General features: G+C 40.6%; 1 protein-coding gene across 2 annotated transcripts in view; it reads right to left on the minus strand.

Annotated features, from left to right (window-relative positions):
• Positions 1-15,463: 15,463 nt before the first annotated feature.
• The window catches only part of scaf8 (SR-related CTD-associated factor 8), a 30,829-nt gene continuing 23,642 nt past the window's right edge, over positions 15,464-22,650 (minus strand). For both annotated transcript variants that reach the window (XM_036592695.1, XM_036592696.1), the window contains exons 10-20: positions 22,485-22,616; positions 21,828-21,937; positions 21,542-21,735; positions 21,202-21,302; positions 20,562-20,675; positions 20,230-20,386; positions 19,978-20,111; positions 19,184-19,322; positions 19,028-19,093; positions 18,667-18,888; positions 15,464-18,448 (exon numbers count right to left, since the gene is read on the minus strand). In XM_036592695.1, coding sequence (XP_036448588.1) covers positions 16,851-18,448; positions 18,667-18,888; positions 19,028-19,093; positions 19,184-19,322; positions 19,978-20,111; positions 20,230-20,386; positions 20,562-20,675; positions 21,202-21,302; positions 21,542-21,735; positions 21,828-21,937; positions 22,485-22,616 — 2,967 coding nt within the window. In that variant the 3' untranslated portion in view covers positions 15,464-16,850. The remainder of the gene's footprint in view (positions 18,449-18,666; positions 18,889-19,027; positions 19,094-19,183; positions 19,323-19,977; positions 20,112-20,229; positions 20,387-20,561; positions 20,676-21,201; positions 21,303-21,541; positions 21,736-21,827; positions 21,938-22,484; positions 22,617-22,650) is intronic.

The following is a 22,650-nucleotide window of genomic DNA, read 5'->3' on the forward strand; positions in this document are numbered from 1 at the left end:
AGCCGTGATCCTGCTGGGAGGCGCTTAAGTGCTAATATAAAGTGAATAAGACAGATTCCTGCTAAAATGCCCTAATTAAACTAATAAACCCCAGCCCAGTCAATTTGCCTAATTTGTGTCAGGTGCACTGTTGGTTCCAGAACCAGAACATGCCTAAGGGTTATTTGTAGTGTAACATATCAAATTGGCTGTACAGCAAACCAGTTTTTCCACTCTTCCTGCTCTCATTGTCCCACTATGAAACTGGATCTGCCAAGCTGAGGGAGGAAATACATGTGAGAAACAATTTTAAGTGGTTTCAGTCCCTCATTCGATGGTCTACAGTCAATTCTGATTCAATCCGTAACAGTTGTGGCTATTATTACAGTCATTGGCACAGGTTTTAGGCACAATTGCAACATCAGAAAGCAGCACAATCAGCGTAAACCAAATGCGATGACATTCACAAATTCAGAATATCCATGGCAACTAGGTTTAAGGATGTAAACAGTGTTTTTACACATCTTTATACTCAGACATAGAAAGTGCAATAAAATGTGATGATTCTTATCCTGGCTCCGAAGCTACTATGCATGGTCTGTGCATGTAAATAGAAGTAAAGCCTGTAGAAATGTTTAACTTTATTTAATTGTGCTTTTACTCCAGCGCATGTGACTGGCACTGCTTGGAGACGAGGCAAAGGCTAAGCTATTACTCGTGAACTGAAATGTAAACAGAGAGTGGAGATAGTGTCTCCTTCAGTGGAGCAGAAGAGCAGACTCCATTCCACTCTGACACAAGGCCAATCCAAGCCGGGTGGTCCGCCATCAGGCTTCTGACTAGCCTGCCATGCGGAGCACAGCTCTTTGCCACACACTACATCCAAACTTCTCGCTACACTTTAATTCCCCTACCGTAAGGGAAACATCCCTTACCTCTTCTCCTATTGGACAGGCTTCATTTTGGGCTTAAAGTGATGGTTCAGCTAAAAATCTCATTTACAGAGTTTTCTATTACCCCAAATGTAGTCAATTAGAAAAGACACATTTGGTGTCTGAAGTTTGCTTCTTTAGTTTTGAACTGAAGCTACAAGGCTAATGCAACTTCGTCCACAGCTCCCAAAAAAATCCCACCACCACAGTTGAAGGGGAAACTTGGGAAAACTGAACTCTTAATGAAACGTTCCACTGACCGCTAGATATGCTGCTGTTGCCACTGTGTGGGACAGAATTTTTTTGTTTCAGCTGTTCCACTGAAAACAATGGCTTGCCGTGAACCATCTACCATCATACTGTAAACGCAGCATTACTCCCTCACAAATAAAAGTGCTAATAGGGATCTCTACGCAATGCTATAGAACATACAGAGACTTTTAACGGACGGTTCTTTAAAGAACCATTTTTACATTTTTGGGATGTGTGAAGTGTGAGTGTGAACAACCTTTTCAAAGTTTGATAAACCTCCACATAATACAAATGTTCTAGGAAGAGCCCTTCATTTTGTATAGAAACTTTAAATTATGTGAAAGCTCTTTCAATCATTAGAAGGTTCTTCACAACCTCACATCTCTTCTTCTTGCTTTTTTAGGGCAGTGTTTCCTGCTCTGTACATTTTAGTGTTTTCTCTGCCCCCCACACACCTGATCCAGCTAATCACCTCATTAACAGGCCCATACTTAGTTACAGTGGGTGCTTTAAAAGAGAGAAAGCATTAGAGGTTGCAGGGCAGTAGAACTCCCAGACTGTTAGAAATAAAGGTTCTGTGCAGGTACATTTTTCATTCATCAAGGTACAATGTAAATGTGCCCTCAAAGGTACAACAGTGGTTTTAAGGTATAGTTGTGTACCTTAAATAAGTTTTTCGTTTTTTTATATTAAGTGTCTCTAATAACTGTGTAGTTACATGTGAACAACATATGCAACAACAATGTAACTACTACTGCTTTAGTCAATGTTACAGATGGACTACAGAAGTACACTATATGTAATTACACGTGTATCGACTTCAGTTTTGCCTTATGTAATTACACAAGTGTATCTTAATAGTTCTAACAGCCTATTCTCTCTCATGTAATTACACAAGTGTAATAACAAATGTAATTACCTTTGTAATCAGACTGGAAGAGCAGTTTTGTTCAGCAGTAAAAGGAAGTGTGTAATAACGTACATTAAGACATTACGTACACTGTATCTACCAGCTTTCCTAACATTTAGGCAGCATTTATGTTGCTAGTGCTGTGACACTGTAACCAGTTTCAGCTTTAAACCACTCTGTATGTATATGTGACAGCACGACAGATGCTCCCTTATTTTAAAATGCAACTGAGATTGTGTTGCATTTCCCCCAAAGCAATTTGTATTTTACCACTTTATTACACAGTACCTACATAACAACTACACAGAACTGTCCACTTACTTTAAAGTGTAACTTCAACACTACACTACAGGAAAGTTCCCGTGTAGAAGATACGCTTGTGTAATTACATGAGGCAAAACTGAAGTTAATACATGTGTGTAATTACATAGGCTGCACCTCGGTCATCAATCTGTAACATTGACTAAATCATCAGTAGTTACAGTGTTGTTGCATATGTTATTCATGTGTAACTACACAGTTATTAGAGACAATATAAAGTGGGACCAGTTTTTCTTAGTGAAAAAGTAAATATAACCTAATGTTTTCAATATAATTTTTTATACAATCAATACAACTTAGAATTATGGTTCAATTATGTTCCTTGACTAAAGGTACTGAGATGTTCCCTTGAGGGTACCACCCCAGTGACAAAAGGGGGGGGGGGGTACCCTTAAGGACCAGGGTTGGGAATCACTGCTTTATGGAGCCAGAAGTGGTTCTCCTATGGAATAGCTCCAAGACTCCTTTGGGGCACTGGTATTTTTGAGAAAGTGCGAGTGTTGTATGTAATATTTTTATGGCCAAATAAATGAAGTGTCAGAAACCTCATAAGCAAGTCTATTTGAGATTGCATAACAACTCAAAGTGCTGTGAGGTGAGCATGGTTTGCATGAAGCTAGTTGGTGGGGTATAAGCTTCCACTGCCTGTTAGCTACATTAGCCCTGCAGCTCCAGTGCAAAGCTACAGATACAAACTTCACACACTAATCATGTCTTGGATGATCGATTACATTTGGAGTAAGGGAATAAACTGTATATATTAAACTCCCCCAGTCAGATGAATCACAAAACTGGAAACCCAAGCAGGATAATTCCCAGGTAGCACTACTCCAGGACCAGTATTAATAACCCCTGGCTTAAAGAGGAATTCCAATGATTAATCCAAATTTCCAGTTTTCATTCAGAGTTGTTTGATGTGAAATGGGTAATTGTAGAGAAGCTTACTAACTCTTTCTTTCTTTCTGGTGGTGATAGGAACCAGGGGTCACAAAGTCTTCTGTGTTTTATATGTAATGATAATAATGATAAAATAGTGGCAAACTTGAAAAAATAGCCTTACAACTTGCATGGCGTTTCTGCCGTAAAAGGCTTTTAAATGTATTTTAGGCTAAAACCTGATCTCAAAACTATTCTAAAACAACATATCAGGCATTGTTTTTGAAACCAATTGAGGTAATACTTGTATTGGTAGCTTTTAGAGGCACCAAGTGCCTCAGACATCTGGTCTCTATCACCAGCATCAAACAATGGCTTACAATTGTTACAATGAGCTATTTCACATCAAACCACTCTGAATGACTTTGTTTATATCTTAACCATTAAATCATGCATATATTTTGAAAAATCAGTGGAATTCCCCTTTAAGTTGTCTGGTTAAAAAAAGAAACTCTGCTTCATGAAATAACCCCATACAGCTCTCCCTTGCCCCAGCCTCATGTGGGAGCAGAATCGGGCATCGAGCTCTTATTTGAGCTGAGGCCCTCGCAGACATGTGCCAGGTTATGTTTCTCATTTTCACCACTGCTGTCCGGGGACGGCTCCCGGAGTGCGTGTGTAAATATGTGAAGTGGGGGGAGGGTAGAACCGACACAATCGAGCACCACCCTGGTTACTCATGCATGAGCTCCCTCAGCACTCCCCCCCACTGCTCCCACCCCCCAAATCGATAATAAGTGGAGCTGGACAGGGACCTGGAGCTCAGGCCAGCCCACAAGAAGAGGGACGGTCACTAATAAATCCCCATTCTGGAGTATATGAGTGTGGAGCGGTGCGCTGAGAGCACCGTGCTGCCTCAGCACTCCCCTGATGTGAGTCATTTCTCATTTCATTCTCACACGTCCCGAGAGCTGTGAGCCAGCGCATTGTTCACACACTGCATTTTACCCAGGAAAAGTACTTGAAGGAGAGGGGTCTATAGAAGGAACTGAACAATGGGACGCTGCTTTTATGAATCAGGAAAAGTTTCGCTCTAGGCATTTTGTTCAGTTAACAATCTTAAGGGGTCCATTTCTTACACTTTTCTTCTATTTTATTTTTTTCTGTGAGGTCCACTAATCACATGTGTATGTTTTTTTAATGTACCAAAAACATTCATAATCCATTGGAACCTCTCTTCATCCATTAGAATTAAACATGTTTTTGTTATTGCACCTTTAAGACTCATTATATATATATATATATATATATATATATATATATATATATATATATACACACACACATATATATATATTATATATTATATATACACACACACACACATATACATACATACACGCACACACACACACACACACACACACACACACACACACACATATATATATATATATATAAACATAAGTGATAGCTGTCCTGATTGGCTGCTCTGTACTGCACATCATTCAAAAGGCAACACTCCTTTTACCTTCAGTGTAAATGGGCAGGGCTAAACTGCTGTAGGCTGAATAGGCAGGTGTATGTAAATGCTTAGTTTCCATATGAGGACTGTAAAGACTGGGGAATGAACAGTACATTTTGAAACCTTGACAGCGTTTACATACTATATCAAACTCTTTTGTTCCAGGAAAATTAGTTTTTCCATGATAAGTATTCTTTAAGCCTTTTAAGAATTATTACTACTATTATAACTACTACAATTCTATATTATTATTACTTATTTGTCTTCCCGATTTAGTTATGGCCAATTCTCCTGATGATAGGGCCAAGGTTTAGATGGTTGCACTGCCTGGGAGCCTCCTTAGACTTATTATCTGGTCAAAAGCTATGAAACTATGAAAAAATATGTAAAGTATACAATATGCAAATGAGCCCTCTAACCAATAAGAACATTTGGATGAATTGTGATCACATTTACATGATCCAACATAAACAAATATTTCAGTACGGGACACTTCAGTACAGAACATAATGCTTTTGCAATGATCTTTTTAAGCCAATATCAAGTCTAGTAATTAACTAGCTACTCATTACTATTTATTAAGCAGTAATTATACTTTTAAAGTGTCTTGTCAAGAGGTCTTCAGACAACAAGACAGTTGTTATGCATAGAACCATGACAACTTAAGGAACCATTTCAATGCATACATTTTTTGTTTATGGTTCCATACAGTACCAAAAAGGGTTCTGCCATTGTTACAAGTTGTAGAACCTTCGATTGGTCCTATACAGAACCCTTTTTCCTAAGAGGACAGCATAAATTAAACATTTTTGTGTGTTATACATTAATCGTTTGCACATTTTAGGTGTCCACTATTATATTCATAACTACTAATTAACTGGCTGCTCATTACTACTTTATAAGCACAGTGAATTAAGCATTTTCTAGAGCTCATTTATCTGTGTATTAAGTCATAAATGGCAAATATCGAATAGAATCGTTAAACCTTGCATAAAAGTTTGTAGGCTCGGCTGAGAAGGTCACATCTGTTGAAAGTAAAATAAATGTGATAATGATTGTTATTCGTTTCCTAAATTTGTTTCCTAAAAATAGTTCAATAACAAAATCACAATTAGCTTTAAATAGAGACAAGCTGACTATTTTAAAGTAAAGCTTTGTAGTTAACATGCGCTAAAGAGCTGTAAAGGCCTTATTTTAAGCACTGGGTCTGTATGAACTACGCTTATTAGCAGAGCCTCTAGTCAAGACCTAACCTGTTAGAATGATTCTTATCGATTGTATTAGCAAAGCACTAGTTGGATATCTATCCATAAATGATGCGCAAAGGATTATGATGTTTAATGCACAAATAAAAGTGCTCTTGAGAAAATTGGTTACTGCTTCATAAAGTACTAATGAGCAGCTAATTAATAACAAAAGCCCTTATAAAAGCAGTATAGGGGCACTATATGAGGGCATTCCTCTACACAGAAATGTTACAAATGAATTTTGTCAAAATAATGGAGAAGTCTCATTTTTAATGTATTGCATAGCATACAGCAGTCTAATTGCAATACAGTATTTAGTGAAAAATGGAAGCCTGGTGACAAGTCATTTAAAAAGGGGAATTCCACTGATTTTTCAAAATATCTGCATAATTCTGTGGTTAAGATGTAAAAAGAGTCAATCAGAGTGGTTTGTTGTGAAATGGTTCATCACAGAGAAACTTTTTAAAGTGGTAGTGATAGGAACCAGGGGTCACAATATCCAACACAAATATAGCCAATTTATTCACTATCCAAAACCACCAGTGAACCTACATGTACATGAGTTTTTATCTGTAATGTTATATAATACATGTACTGTAATCTATGTAGCATGGTTATTCTGAAGGATCTGGTGTCTATTTTGCCTTACAACACCCTTCACGTATCCCTCCACCATGAATAGATTAAAATTAATTGATTAACATGTTTTAGACCATAACTTTCTGTGAGGGAGCTTTTAGAGGCATAAACTCTTCAGACGTCTGGTTCCTATCACCACCATTGTGAACAATTCTGACTTGGTAAGTTTCTCTAGAATGAAGCACTTCACACCAAACCACTCTGAATGACTGCTTACATATTAACCATGTATTTATGCAGAATCTTTGAAGAAATGGTGGAATTCCCCTTTAAGGGGTCAAAAAGAGAAAAATAGAAAAGAATGAACCTAGTTTTGTTGATTATATGCCAAAGACTGTAGATGTTGTTGCCCAAGCATTATATTCTGCATCCAACATATAAGAAGGCCCACAACTCAACTGTGGTATATGGAAAAATAAATCAGCTTTGGTCTCCGGCTGTTATTCTGTACTCTATAGGGCCCCTATGAGCCGCTGTGTCTTTTTACCACAGACGGCAGAAAGGCTCTCCTCCATCCCGGAGCAGAGTATTTGAATCATCCACATACAGCGTGAACTCTCTGCTCCCTGAGGCCAGATGCCTTGTCACAGCTGGGAGCTCAGAGAGGGCTCTAGAGATCCTGCCTCGGCCCTCAGAGGGGATCACACAGGAAACAGGCTCATTTTCCTATTTTCTGCATCAATGGCTCCATAACCAGGCTCATGTTAAATGAGGATAAAACTCGCACTTCAATCCTTAATCTCATCTCTTGTTTGGTTAGAGTTGTGGGGAGAGGGCACAAGGGAGCACAGATGCCCACTGTCATTAATAAACATGATCATGAATTATTAATCCCTGTAAGTGGGGGAATATTGATGAGGCAAACTGACTGACCAGATTGGAGTAGCCACAGGGGAGGGGGTGATTGAAGCCTTGCTAAACGTCTCAAGAAAAAATGTCAAGTGTGGGGTTTAACTTGAGCATACCTAGCCATCATATGAAAACGTCATAGCTGGTTTTTTATGTTTATTCTTTTCATGGTGTTTAAAAAGCTGTGCTTCACACTGTGTGAACATTTCATGATGAACGTTAGACCAATATACATTAAATATATGTATTTTTTGAAAAACTGTCCTCTTCCAGGCAGATTCACTACAGCTCTGGTTGTTTTAAACTTCTCAAATATGACCCTAACTGTGGATATGGGCATTTTCGGATGTAGCTATTTTTACAGCCACAGTCTGATTTATGAGTCAGCTCGTGTTGTAGTGAGTTTAGCTTCTGTAGCAGGGTTTCCATCAATGCATTTTGGCATACTGAATAAAAAAGACTTGATGGAAACACCAAATATTAAATAGAATCGAATAGAATTATAAACGTTTGTAGGTTTCGTTGAGGTGGTTACATTTTTTGCTGGTGAAAAAGGAAATGCAATAAACTGGAAATGCATTTGCTGAATAAATACTGTGAACGTGAAAAAACGTGGGAAAAAACATTTATACAGCTGTATACAAAGATTTGGTCAAATTAAATATTTTCTTGATTTTCTAAGTGAAAATAAGTAAACACACAGAACACACTTCTGCATATTTTGAGGTGCAATTACTGCTTATTTGCTGAATTTGACATATTGGGGGGAAAAAAACTATTCAAATTGTCCTGTGTGTGTGTGTGCGTGTGTTCCAACATGTTAAACTCAGCAAATACACAGAAAGACGTATTTTTACTTCAAAAATCAATAAAACACGTCATTTGACCAGCGGGGGTTAAAATGTTTGAATAAGACTGTACATTCTGCATGTTCACACAGTGGATGGAGTTTTTACTGCTAACAGAATAAATAACATTTACAGTCAGTGTGTGTGAATACACAGTAAATTCTAATCGATCACTCATTTTGTAGGAAAACAGGCAGCATCTCAGACTGTTTCGGTCCAGTTCATGTGTGTGTTCTTGTAGGCTCTCTTTCAGACATGAATGTGTGTGGTCAGCAGGTTATACACTTAATGAAGGTCTCTGGCTTTTGCCGACTGAAAACAAACAGGAAATGAAGTGAAGCCTCAGGGCAGAAGAGAAGTCATGTACATCTGTTTTAAACAAACAGCGTGGAAAGGGGCTGTTCTTAAGCAGGACTCCTACAGCTATTCCCCAGTGGAAACAATGAGATTCCTGTCACAGTGCGTAGAACCAGGTGTCAAGGCCTGAGGCAGCGTGTTAGCGTTAGTTGGAGATGCTCTCCAACAGTGGTCCTCTTTAAACTCACAGCATAAGATTCTGACATGGAAAACTTCCATCATGATGCCATCATATGCTGATGTAATGTTTTATTGTCTCTCTGCCAGGAAGGTGGAGAACAGAATGAAATGAAATTGCTATTAGTAGTTAAAGCTGCTTTTTGTATGCATTTTATTCTTCCAGAGAAACTCCAGGCTTTCCCTATTTTTCCAAAGCGTGGACACCGGCTTCACTCTCGAACGCTTCAGGCTGTGCCAGCAAGACCGCACTCAGCATCTTTCTTTTACTTTAATAAGCTCAGTGGCATCCCTGCCTGCTGAGCTCTTTCTGAAATGGTGATTGGCTGTTTAAGCTGCTCTACTGGCCCCTTGCTGAAACCCCAGTACAGCTGATGACCCTCACATACCCCACCACAGGACAGCGGGCTGAACTCCAAACCCTCCTGCAGCCCACCACCCTGCCTCCCGCAAGCATCAGACAAAGAGAGAGTCTGCACTATAAGCCTGACGTAAACCATAAGCTAACAGAAATATGCAATTTCTTTTCTACCTGAGGCGTAACTGTGAAACATGGATTCACCCTGTTTATTAAAGCATGCAGCCTACATAACTGTATCAGTGTGAGATTACATTCAAGTATGGGCTCTTGCTTTAGATATTACACCAAAATATTCTACCGAACATGGTCCTATGAGAGATCCCACACTGATGAATATTAAACAATGGTCAAGTGTCAAGCAATGGCATTGATAAATATTAAAAGGATCCCCCATGTGCTGTGCTGTAGCTTAATTGATATTACTTCTAAAAGAGCTTTGACTAATGTACTCTTCATTTGCACTCTTGGCTGCTGTTGCACCAAACTTTGGTTGACTACTGATAACTATCAGACTAGCAGTAGACTTGAAACCATGTAATTTATCCTGCCTGGCTTTTGGTGTAGAAATGCTGGGTGTCAATGTACCAAACATAGTGATAAACGTGACAACACTGTCTGTATGGTCTTAAAACAGTAAACCTACCACTGGAACTGATCTCTAGGTTTCTTGGACACGATTTGGTGTTACGGTTGCAGTACTGGACAGTTAAAGGTTAAACGTTAGTCCTTAGAAAGTGCACAATGGCGCAGAATGTAAATATGTCGTAACTAGGATCTAGTGCTGCACTATCCACCCCCCCCAACCCCTTTCATAATTTTTCTTCTGTTTAAGATTGATAATGTAATGAATTAGCAATTATCAGATGCTCTCAAGGCATGTTACTCCACCCACTAACAGTAAGATTAACCTGAAAGGTTACATTAGACAACTTCTTTAAAATTTTAGAATTATAAATGACGACGTTGCAGGTTGTGAGGAAACCATTTGACAACTGCTACCGTGAGATACATTATGAATTGGAAGGAGATAAATAGACATCAGGGTTGCCTATGAAGTGCTGATGGAAGCTGACTGGTGAGGTATTTTGTTAAGAAATTGGATCTTTCTGTGAGTCATGGCTGTATAACTGTGCTAGTACATGGATCATACTACCAAATTAGTTCAACCTGCAGTTCTATGGTTTAAAGGACTGTTTAAAGGATTAATTTGGAGGTGAGTTTCCCAAACCCTTGTGTAACTTGTGAAAATAACATTAAATTTGAGTTTAATTAAAAAAAAAGCTGTCTCACAGAGTTTTAGTCCATAGGTGGAGCCTTATTTAGCCACACCCCTGTTTTTAAGAGCAGGAAGTGAGACTGCATCCCTGTCCCTCATGGGCTTTCAAATGTCCATATAAAAAGGCCAAAAAAGACTTTAGGGGACCTGCACCTGGTGATTACCCCACCGACCCCTCAGTGTGACTGCCACTGGGTCATGACATGGTCACAATCACTTACAAAGCTGACTCAAAAGTCCCTGAACAATAGTGACAGAACCATTTGCATGCTGTTCCCTATGTGGAATTAAAAGCAAGTCACAGTGACCAGATCTAAAGGCCGTACACCCAAACTGTAAAATTCAGGCGAGCTGATAAGCTGGAGGATTTTATACACACATGCTATGCAATAGTGGACGTGATATGAATCTATGCTAAATTTATTATAGGAAGTCTAAAAGACAGCCAGTCAGTTTTGAACACCGCAGTACACATATGGCTGTTGCTAGTCTAGCAACCACACAGACCATTTTCAAGCCTCCAGAAGAGTCAGAGTGCCCTCTACTGGACAAGCTCAGCATCTGCTCACATATCAGATGCCTGCGGAGAGTAAGCCACCAGACAATTCAGCTGAAAACTTGAGTCGTGACTGCTCATGATAAGCCATTTGCACTGCCTTTAAATGCTCATGAACACAGACTGTGCTGCTTTTCAATACTACAGCAATTTTAAAATGGGTAGAACAGAAGTCTTAAGGAGTTTTGGGTGGGTTATTCTTTCACAGTGTCCACATGTATAACTCAGACATAAAAAGAGCTATAAGCTTTCTCATAATACATTCAATCTGCCTTGTCTGAGTGGTCATTTAGTCAATAAACATCTGAAAACCTACCAATAACACTAATGATCAGACCAGTCACATTTTGAGTTTGCACAGCACTGTAAGCCAGGCTTCTGCTCCTACAGCTGCTGAAATCTACTGCTGTGTCATTGAGGCGTGGCAAACTATTGTGTGGTACGCGCAGACTGGCACGAAACCCCTTAATGCGCTCTGCATTAAGAACACCATGGACGTGAGCGGAAAAGTGACTAATAAGAAGTGAAAAGTCTCTAAACGGGATGCTCCTGGTGCAGCAGCTCTGCCACATGGCATTCACAAACGCCTTTAGGCCACATCTGGGGAATAATTGACCTGGTAGTGAAAGTCTGGAAAAACCTCCTGTTTTGATGAATCAGGACACAAAGTAAAATGTCAACTAAAAATTTTCAGCAGCAAATAAGCAGCTTAGTAAGTACTGAGTAAGTAGTGCGGTTGCTGAACTATGTAAATGACCAGCACTAGACAGAGCACTGCATTCAGTCTTTTAATAGCTATTCACCCATGGTTTTTATTGGTTCCCAAGCCACCTATCAGAAATGTATACAAGGGAGTGCAAAATTACATTTTCTACTGCCAGGATTTCCATACTGGCTGTGTCTGCGGAGCTGAGATTGTGTTCTTGTGTGGGGTCTGGAGAGCTTTTAGACCGAGGCTCCTGCTGAGAGCTAAGCAGACTGTACAGCTCCCTATTGAAAACAGGCCGGAAGAAGCCTCCAACACATTTCTCCTCACCTTCACCCACCGCATTTCTATGCGCTATTATGCTTATCCATGGATTTTTTGGATCTTCCAATCCAAAATGTGTACAGTATCTTAAGAGGAACTGTGTGTATAGTGGTGTGGAGATGCTTGTCTTATGGGATGCACTAATTCAATGTTTTCTCTCCTAGACTGATTCTGTTATCTGAGTGGCTGATAGAGTCCAATGCAGGTGCTCTCATGAGGTATCTGCCTAAAACCCGCTGTATGCCCATCATGCTGTCTCGTTCACTTTTATAATTATTTTCCTTAAAAAGTATGTCAATAGGTGCCGATTTCAACTTGTCTTCAAAAACAAAATCTTCAGAACGTGATGATAAGAACACACTTTTCTTCTCTCTTTCATCTCAACTGTATTTTAATTGGTGCTATATTAAATAAGGTTATAATATGTAGAAATATGGTTATTTTCATTCTCCGACTGAAATTTCTGAAAGCATCCCTAACATTTTGGAAGTAGCCCTGTTTATTATATTATTATAGATACTGTAGTACATTATAATACAATGATGTTACAAAGAAAATGGACATTTATAATGTTTTGGACAGATTCAAAGTAAATCTGATGCTATATAGTCAATTACTCTTGCTTTATAAAGCATTATGCATGTGTAATTATAACTACTTAGTTGGAATTATACAGGCTTAGGCACAGTGTTATTAAGTGTTATCTATGCTATTTATAATACATTTTGAATACAGGATTCAATCAAAGTGTTAGCAAACATTTTATTGAAAGACATTTTTGAACCATATCTATTTGTCTACTCATGACAATTTCACACAATGTAAGAGGCAGCTTAGAGCAAAAGCTTTTTTTTGTCCTGACCGGAACAATATACAATGTATATCGATGAGGCACTAGATTGATTCTTATTGTAACACTCTGACTAGCAGGCAGGTAATATTTATTTCGCATATAGGTGCAAGCAAAAGTGTTGCAGTATACAGGCCTGCACAATTTCTTTTCCCCTGGTGATTGGTCCCATAACTCCACATGTTCCATCACACCCTAACCCATTTACAGCATTTAACAAACAAACAACAATGGAGCGCAGACTTACGTAGCCTAATGGAGAACGTCATTAACATTCTTTTTAGGATGGAAAAAATATAGTTAATCTTCCAGAACAATGTAATTAAAACAGTGTTAATGAAAAAGGGTGGGTGTTACAATTTTCTAATGACTGAGATTAAGAGACGGTATCGATCGTGGATCTCTGACCAACATCTAATGCAGTACGCTTTAAACAAGGTGCCACAAAGGGTTCACTGAGCAATGCAAGTTTTGGTTCCCTAAAGAACCATGTTTGAAAAAGAGATGTGTGAGTGTGAAGAACCTTCACATAATGTAAAGGTTACATACCAAGTTAAGGGGGATGCGTCTAGAACCTTTACATTATGTGGAGACTTAAGCTTTAAAAAAGGTTCTTCACACTCACACATCTCATATACAACATGGTTCTCTAAGGAACCATCCACTGCACGTTTCTGTAGGATAAACAAAAGTGGCTCTTCTACAGCAGCGGTCAGCAACCCTCCTCCTGCATGTTTCACCTCCAAGACAAATCTAACACACCTCATTCAGCTAATCAAGAACTTCTGAAGGCAATAATTGGATGGATCAGGGTGGGGTGGGTTGCATAAGGTTGCAGCTAAACTCTGCAGGAAGGTAGCTCTCCAGGAGCAGGACTAGTGACCACTGATCTTCGGCATTATGCAAAGAACCCTTTCTGGCATCTTTATTTTTAAGAATGTATATTTAATCTGTGCATCACTGCTCAGTACATTATTTATTTTGTTCAAAAAGAAGCAGTGTGACCGACTCAGCCAGCTATTTACATGATCTAATAACCTGGCATTGAAACAGGGCAGAATGGAAATGCTGGGGGGACCTGTGCTGACTATGCACATTTTAGATCTCTGCTTTCCCAGCAGAGGAAGAGAATCAGCATGGTAACAGCCCATCTCCCCACCACTGGCATTCCTTTGTTCACCACTCTCTATGCCAGCACCAGATGGCTGGACGAGCAGCGTCCTCAAGACTGTGTTCAGTCCAGTCTGTTATAAAATGGTGTTTACATGCCATATTCATGAGAAGTCTGAGTCCATTTTCCCCTCTAACACTTAATAAATGGAGGTCCATCATAAAGGATTTGTAAAAGCATAGGATTAATCTGTTAAGAGCTTCAGTTCATTTGTAGGGTAAATACAGGTACAGGGATGAATGGGAGATCCCTCGGACAGGATTTAAGGGTGTGCAACAAGTGATGAAAGCAGAGCTATTTCTAGCTTTGTATTTTCAATTGCCCTCATGCAAGGGTCAACGCCGGGACAACGGAAGAACTGCTTTCCCTCCTTTTTATTTAGGCTGAAATTTCCATATCTAAGTTGTGGACGCTGATCATCATGTTCTCCCTGTGGGTTATGGGCACGGCCCCAGAGGCCATCCATTACAGCCATGTGATCATTTCAGCATGTGCACTGCAAAGGCAGTAAATATAGTGACAACAAGTTTCTACCGAACACTCAGTTTGGATAAAAGGAGAAAGGATGAATGAGTGGCAAATGCATAGCATGTTATTCTGTTTTTAACATTCTGTAATAAAAGTACTGTGAGCTGTCTGCATTTGGAGCTCTGGAGAAATAAAATGAGCTTATTATTCAAATATTTTTATGAAGTTATTCCACCATCAAGCATACAGCGTGACAGTCTTCATTTCACTAAGAAATATTCATGCTTGACTGGACTGAAGACTCTGAAGTCTGTTTCTCCAGATAAGTATGACCCCAACAAGAACGTTTTTTCTACACTTCTCAATTTAAAGTTCAAAAAGGGAGAAATGTGTTTATGCATATAAGTTCCAGACTAAATGTGGTTATCACAACATTTTGACTCATACTTTAGCAGAAACGAACGACTGGGCAGATTAAGGGTTATTAGCCTGAAACAGGGGTTACCAGTCTCAGCCGAATTATTCACCATAAGTACCCCTTGGGATTTAAAACAGGCTAAATTTTTTTTTTAATGATTGTGGTCTAGTTTGCTTGTTTAATTTCCAAGTGTGTTCTCACAGTGCAAGCTTTTTCTAATATAATACAAATTTAAGGCAACTACGTTTTTGTCACATGGTATGATTTAGCTAACTATTAGCTGTAATCTACATTAAACTGTGGCATGATTACTATGTTTACCTTTTTGGTTATTATTTACTGGATAATTATTTACTGGACACACGAAACTGTCACTTGTCGAACACGTCACAATACAATGAAACATTTCACAAAACATACATTTTTGAAATATAATTTAATTTGACTGACATTTCCATCACAGTCTGACGAACCTCTTGCAAAGCCAACACAAACAACTAGGGGTTTGCTAACCTCTGGTTGGGAAATCTTGGCCTAGAACAATCAAACAGAATTCCACGCAATTTTCATTTCACTTCAAAACAGTTTATGATGGGTACTGCAGGTCGTTTACTGAAGTTCTGAGAAAGTTTTCAGTTCCGACACTGTAGTGGCTAAGAGTATTAGGCTTACTGTAGATCTAGATGTAGATGGGAAGCTGAAAATTAGAGAAAACTGCAACATCCAAGGGGAGAAAAGGCTAGGAGTGGACATTTGACTGCTTTTGTGCACAGATAGCCATCACATGTTTGTGTTTGTGTGTATTTTGCAATCATTACAGCACATTACATACAAAAACAGTGGTATTATGACAAAAGTCAGAGACACTACAGAGACCCAGACCTAATCTGTTAGGTCTCACAACCCAACAGCCACCCAACTCCTCTAGAAATATAAGAAAAGCCTGCAATCACTCACATTCGTAACTCTAATGCCAGGATCCATCAACATTTGGCTCATGGTCAGTTATAATTGTCTTTGTGTAGATGATTTCCTTTGCAGAAAATACAGTCCTAAACCATTTTTAACAAAAAAACATGTTTATTTGAAACTAAAACAGAGTGCTCCCAACATCCATTTGTCTTTCTGTAACCTTTTCTGGCTGAACTGTTGAATTCACTGTAGTATGATGAAGAAAAATCAGACATTTAACATGGGGATAGTACATCATATTTTAATCTTTTTTTTGGTTCCTTTTCAAAGCAACTAAAACGCATTACTGTTCTCACTGTATTGGTTGTACGCATACTTTGCTTAATAGACAACAAGCATAGGACACCACAAAGGCATTCATTTCAAACTTTGCAGCTGCGGTTTTGAAAAGAAAAGACAGAACAGGCCAGTGACCGCTGTTTTCAAGTATTCTGCAATCAATCCATTAGAAAAAGCCAGGATCCTTAAACTCTTCCATAGGAAGGTTAAAGCACCCCACAGCGCAACCCACCCTCCCACCCACCCCAGCATTTACAATTAGGCTACACAATATTTTGGCAAGCAAATTTCATGGATTCCTAGCTTAAAACAGTGGGGTTGCATTAAAAACTAAAAACATGAAATAACAGAATTAAAATAAAAATATTTAAAATATCACCTACCATTGATAATCCTCTATTGCGAGCCATCTATGACGTACATCATTAGCATGAAAAGTAAAATCGTTTGTTAGGGTGTCAGGCAATGTCATGAACTGAGCAGGTCCTGTGGAAGCCTTTGAAATAAGTACAGAGATGACAACTATACAAAATGATCTTTTACCTACTGAGTGATGATTATGCTTCCTCAGTGTCAGTTTTCACTAGTTCAGGATCAGTCTCAGCTTCTGCCTTCGGCCCAATCTGTTCACTGTCTCTAACCGCAAGGGGGGCAGCGGGCGTTTCCAGGCATTCCTCTTGTTTTGGGGGCTCGTCTGGGGTGCTGACTGACATGGGCTTGGAAACAGAAGGAGAGGGGGTGCGAGAAGGCTCGGTAGTGGGCTCTGGCTTAGGCTGGATGAGGTTCATTTCAGGTTTAGAGTCTACAGTCTCCTGGACATTCAAGTCTTCCATTTTCTCTTTGTTGCTTGTGACCTCTTCTGGGGCACTGGGTGACTGGGGTTGAGACTGTTGAGCCTGGGGCTTTGCTTCCGGCTGAGGCTCAGCTTGCCGTCCTGGCTGCTGCAGCTCAGGGCGAAGCAATTCCGGTTGAGGTGGATGCGGTAGTAACGGTTTAGGCTGTGAATCGAGCTGTGATGGAGGCAGGTTGAGCAGGGGAGTGGGTAGAGGGAGCAGGGGCTGAGACTGAGGCTTTGGCAGAGGGAGAAGAGGCTGTTGAACCGGTGTCCAGCCACCACTGCGCTCTCTGTCTCTTTCCTTATCCTTATCGTTATCCCGCTCCCTTTCTCTCTCCCTGTCCCGATCCCGCTCTCGCTCTCGCTCGCGCTCACGATTCCTGTCTCTTCCACGGTCTCGCTCCCTCTCCCGCTCTCTGTCTCGCTCCCTGTCGCGGTCATGGTCCCGGCTGTGCCGGTTGCCATTCATTTCCCTGCGGAAGTCTCGGTCATCGCGGTCCTTCTGCCTTTCCCAGGGCCGACGGCGGTCATCAAAGTCCTGGTGCATGTTGGCATTGAAAGGTGCTCCTCCTCCTCCTCCACGATTCCAGCCTGGGCCTCCTCCCCCTGTGGGTCCTCCAGGACGCATTTCAAAGCGGTTCTGGAAGTTGGGGTTGGGGCGGTCCTCTTGGAAGCCCTTGGGGGCTCCGGTCGGCAATCCTCTCATGTCACGCTCATCAAAGTCTCCTCGTGGAGGACCCCAACGAGATTCGCCTCTGAAATTGCCTGGCAGGGAATCTCTTCTTCCAGCTCCTTCTCGGCTCTCTGGTTGCATGCCAGCTCTAGGGGGTCTCTCCAGCAGTGGAGGTCTAACAGGGGTGGGTTCCGTGCGCATCTCCAGCGGAGGAGTTTTCAGCAGGCCTGTACTCTGTTTTTCTGGGGGTGGGAAGCGATAGTCCTGATCGCCTTCTTGTTGGCTTCCAGCATCTGACCTGGGAGGGGTCTCATTATTAGCTTTGTCCAGGTTGTCTGTTACAGCAGCTGAGGGGTTGGGGGTCCTTGCAAAAGCAGCTTCAGTCCGGCTAAAGTGCTCCATTTGAGAGAAAGGTGCTCGAGCACGAGCCTGGGCTTGAAGGGAGGCATCCAGAAGGTTGTTGGCCTGCTGAGCCAGGCCCTGCTGCATGAGGAGCGGGAAGCGCGCCCCAGCTCCTTGAAGGATGTTGGGTCGCAGGTCAAGGGGCAGCATACCGGGCATTCTCTGACCAGAGAGAGGATGAGAAAGAGCTGCAGAAGGGTGCATGCCAAGCAGACCCATCCCACTACGCGCTGCATTCTGCATTCCTGTGATAACAACAAATAGAGGAAAAATGTTACAAATCAAGTCAAAAAAGCCAATTTTATCACCTTACTGTAACTAAACCAAATAAAAAGGTCCGTTTACTTCACACGTCTTACAATTAAAGGATCCACTACAGAAAATAAGTATTCTCTAGATATGAATAAGAAGCAAAGAAAGGGAGCATTAATAAATAAATAAATAAATAAATAAATAAACCTACCCTGTAGTGTTATTTCAGCAGGTGTGTCTACATTCTCCACAGATGGAGCCTTTTCTCTACTGGCCTGCTGGGGTTGTGCTCCTGCGGGGTTAAAGACTCCTGCCCCTGGCACTGCTGTAGGGATGAAACTTGTTGGAATAGTGCTTGTCGGAGTGATTATGGCTCCAAACGTGGAGTCTTTGCTGTTTTCTTGAGCTGCTGACATTGAAGATTGCAGCAGAGCTGTTGGAAAATATGAAAACGAGAGGTTGCTTTTTATGTTTCAGAACACTGAAGAGATTAATAATTATGCAAAATTTGTGTTTTAGAAAGAGCTACTGCTGATGTAGACACCCAAAACTTCGGGTGGTTTTTGACCTACATGTTTGGGCTGAGGCAAGTCCACCCCCAACAGCTGACTGAGCAACCCCTGGAGTTGCCATGAAACCTGAGAATGGAGAACAAGCTGATTATTAAATCACTAAATCTAAAAACCCAGACAGTTTGTTTACTGGACAACTGTGAAAAAACTACCTACCCGGAGGAGGCTGTGCAGCGTTGAAGCCCGCCCTCAGGAAAGGAGGTGGAGGACCAAAGCCTGGCGGGGGCATTGCCATGGTGACAGGGAAGGTGGGCGGCACCAGGCCTACAGCAGGAACAGTCTGTGCCACTGGGATCTAATAAGGAGAAACAAATGGTTTTCTGAAGCAATACTCCCAACACTAAAATGCTGACTGCGAAAATTTCAAATCAACTAAGCTGTACGCAATTTAAATAATCGATTTAAATGCTCCCTCTGGATAATATAACTAAGGATTCAGAAGCAGTGAAAAAACATTGCTCTGCATGATCTTCCTCTTTTCACAAATTTTCTCATTCAAGACCAATTTACAGCCAATTCCCATCACAGCAGCCTCTCCAATAATTGCAAAATCATATTAACAATCTGAAAGGACAAAGACTTAATGAAGCCTGGATCTCCATCTTTTCAACCCGTCAGCCATGCAACATAATGCTTAGCAAGAAAAGCAGGGAATCATGGTTATCAGAAGGCAACAGGGACCCAGCTGTCCTTTCTCCTCAGTGAAAACAGATAATTTCATGTATCTTTGTTCTAAAAGACAGTAAAGATGCTTTAGGCAAAGCATTCCAAGTTTGATTAGAGAGCGACTTTAAGCTACGATGTTCTGATAGACAGTCCAAAGAGACAAATTCAGACAGAGGAATTTACCCATTCACAAACAACAAGTTCGGAAGAAAATGTAAGACAATTATGGACACCGGAGAAAAACACTGTTTGTGTTTGTAGTATGACCAGAGAATATAATATACCTGCACAGGCATCATGGCAACTGGCTGTGTAAAGGCTTCACTTTGTGAGCTGCTGACTGCACTGGCCTCAGCAGCCACAGGCTGAATCTGCACCTCCTTAGCCGCCTCTGCGTTGTTCTTTTGAGCTTCCCAATCTAACAAAGGAAACAACAGTTAGAATAAAACTTAATTCAAAATTTGCATTCTTTGCATGAAGTAAGGGTGTGCAAACACCAACATGTCCATGTTCATTGAACACTGTTAATTTCTCACCACTGTTGACTGTTTCCTGGTCAATCATGCCTCCTTCTGCAAAGCCATCCAGGTCATCCAGTTTGACCTTCTCCCAGGGGATATAGGTCACTCCAAGGTCCACATCCCAGAACTGCTTATACTCTTGTTTTACACCTTTGTTGAGGGCCCAGGCAATCTACAGACACCATAACAAAGACAGGGGATTTACTCAGAAACCTAGAAAGGTCATCATCTCTGGATACATCATCTCTCCATTTCATAAAATGTAATACAGTACTTCATAATACACAATCTTTTAGCAGTTATGCATGATCGGAAAAAGTTGAGTTTAGCAACAGAAGATTACAAACCTTTATAACCTTGGAGCCAATTTTAAAAGAGCCGGTGCTTAATTTCTGTCGGGCACGGTAGGCATCTTGTCTGTGCACCATGCAGATGTAAGCACAGCCTCTGGGAGGAATCATCTACACAGAGAGAGAAAAGAGGGGTTATTAAATACTAAGACATTCACAGGCTTCATTTATAAAACATATTTGAACTTCATTCTAAATTTGCTCCTAAGATAAGTTCTCTGTATTTGTGTACAACTGACTTATAAAATCAGATCTACACTTTTGTTCATCTATACACATTTTCTGAAGCCTTGAATGTCAATTTATACATACTATCGTTAAGATCAGATCTGTGCATATACATTTTTTATTCATGATGCACTGATATTTCCCAAGTCTAGTGCTGTAGTTCGCCTGTCCGGGGTCATGATTCAGCTCACAAGACTTAATTAGCTAAGTAATGTGACACAAAATGTAAAACTCTGGATTGCACAGGGGGCTCAATTCAATTTTAACAGCCTCTTCAACACACAACACTTGCCTGAGGACTTCCTCAGTGTCAAGCAGCCGCAGAGCTGTTTAAGTGATTTGTTACCTTTCTAAGAGGATGTCATAATTACTAGACAGCACAGGAGGAAGCCCCCCAGGGCAAACTTACATTGATGGATTCAATCTGGCCGAACTCTTCAAAAAGATTGGTAAGGTCTTGCTGGGTGGCCTTCTTGTCCACTTGGCCCACCCACAAAGTAGTGCTGCAAACTGAAAATGTTGAAAAAGCAAAAATAAGGGAAACAGTAAAACAAGTGATGTTAGAACACACAGAAAGTCACACACTCTGAACATGTCATACCACTTAATTGCTAAAATATTTGAAAAACAGAAAAGTAATTCAAGGTTGATGACAACATTGGAAAACACAGAAACTTTAGTCATACACTTCTCAATTTCTTAACACATTTCTTTTTTTCTTCATTTTAAAGCAATGAATCAGTTTGTACCGCTGAGAAATTTAGAGCGAATGGGAGGAAGGCCTTTCTTCTGCCGTTCCTTTTCTCTCTCGCGCGCCCGTCGCTCACTGGAGTAGGAGCGGGAGGATTTCCTCTTTCGGTCTCTCGACCGTGATCGTGACCGTTTCCGGTGTTTGCGCTTTCGAGAGCCTGAGCGGGACCTTGACCTCCTCCTCTTAGGTGACCTGGAGTAAAAGAATGAAAGGCCTATGATTACACCTACTAAACTACCCTCTGTGCCAAGATATTATATCTGATAGCTGACTGTTTCTCTAACCTGGAGCGAGACCTAGAACGTGTTCTTGAACGAGTACCACTGGTTTTCTTCTCTTCTGACTCGAAGATCTCCTCGTCTACGGTATCCTGTCCCTCATCAAGTTCCATGTCCTGTACAAAACACAAACACACATATGAAATAAAATTACAAGTCATTATAGATTACACGTCTAGTATATAATGTGAGCAGACTGAGTGAGAAACAGGCTAGCAATTAGTGAAACGCTACGTCCTAGAAACAACTGAAAAAAGTGAGCATGAATGTTTGTGGCTCATCCAACTAAGAAAAATGCCATCTGAGTAGACTCACAAATCCTCATTACACTAATAAATACGTGACCACCTGACCAGATGATCGAAGAGTAACATTTCCCCAAAACTAGACCAATTGGTAAACCAAAATCAGACATTTTATGCTTATTATTTCCAGCTCTTCAATAGGTTAACATGAGCCCAATGAGCAAATAAAAACACAAAGCTTTGAACAGTTTACTGGATCATTTTTGATACAGCTGTTGGATATAGAATATCCCAGCATCACACACAGAATACTGTGTAACTGTCTATTCAAGTCTGTTAAGTTAATGTGGTTAAAAGAGGACCTCAAAACCTCCTTCAACCACCACACAACAAAGTACACCTTGACATTTGTTATTACCTGTTGCTGGTTGTCAATGGAGTCATCCAATTTGGTTTCCTGTTCTTGGAGTTGTGGTTGGACATTGCTCTGTGCAGGAGGAGCAGTATTTTCAGGACCAAATATTGTCTCCTGGCTCTCCATGGCCATCGACTGAAATAATATAATAATAAAAAAACTGTGAGTG

Source organism: Colossoma macropomum, unplaced genomic scaffold, assembly GCF_904425465.1.
Source record: "Colossoma macropomum unplaced genomic scaffold, Colossoma_macropomum, whole genome shotgun sequence".
Taxonomy (NCBI): Eukaryota; Metazoa; Chordata; class Actinopteri; order Characiformes; family Serrasalmidae; genus Colossoma; species Colossoma macropomum.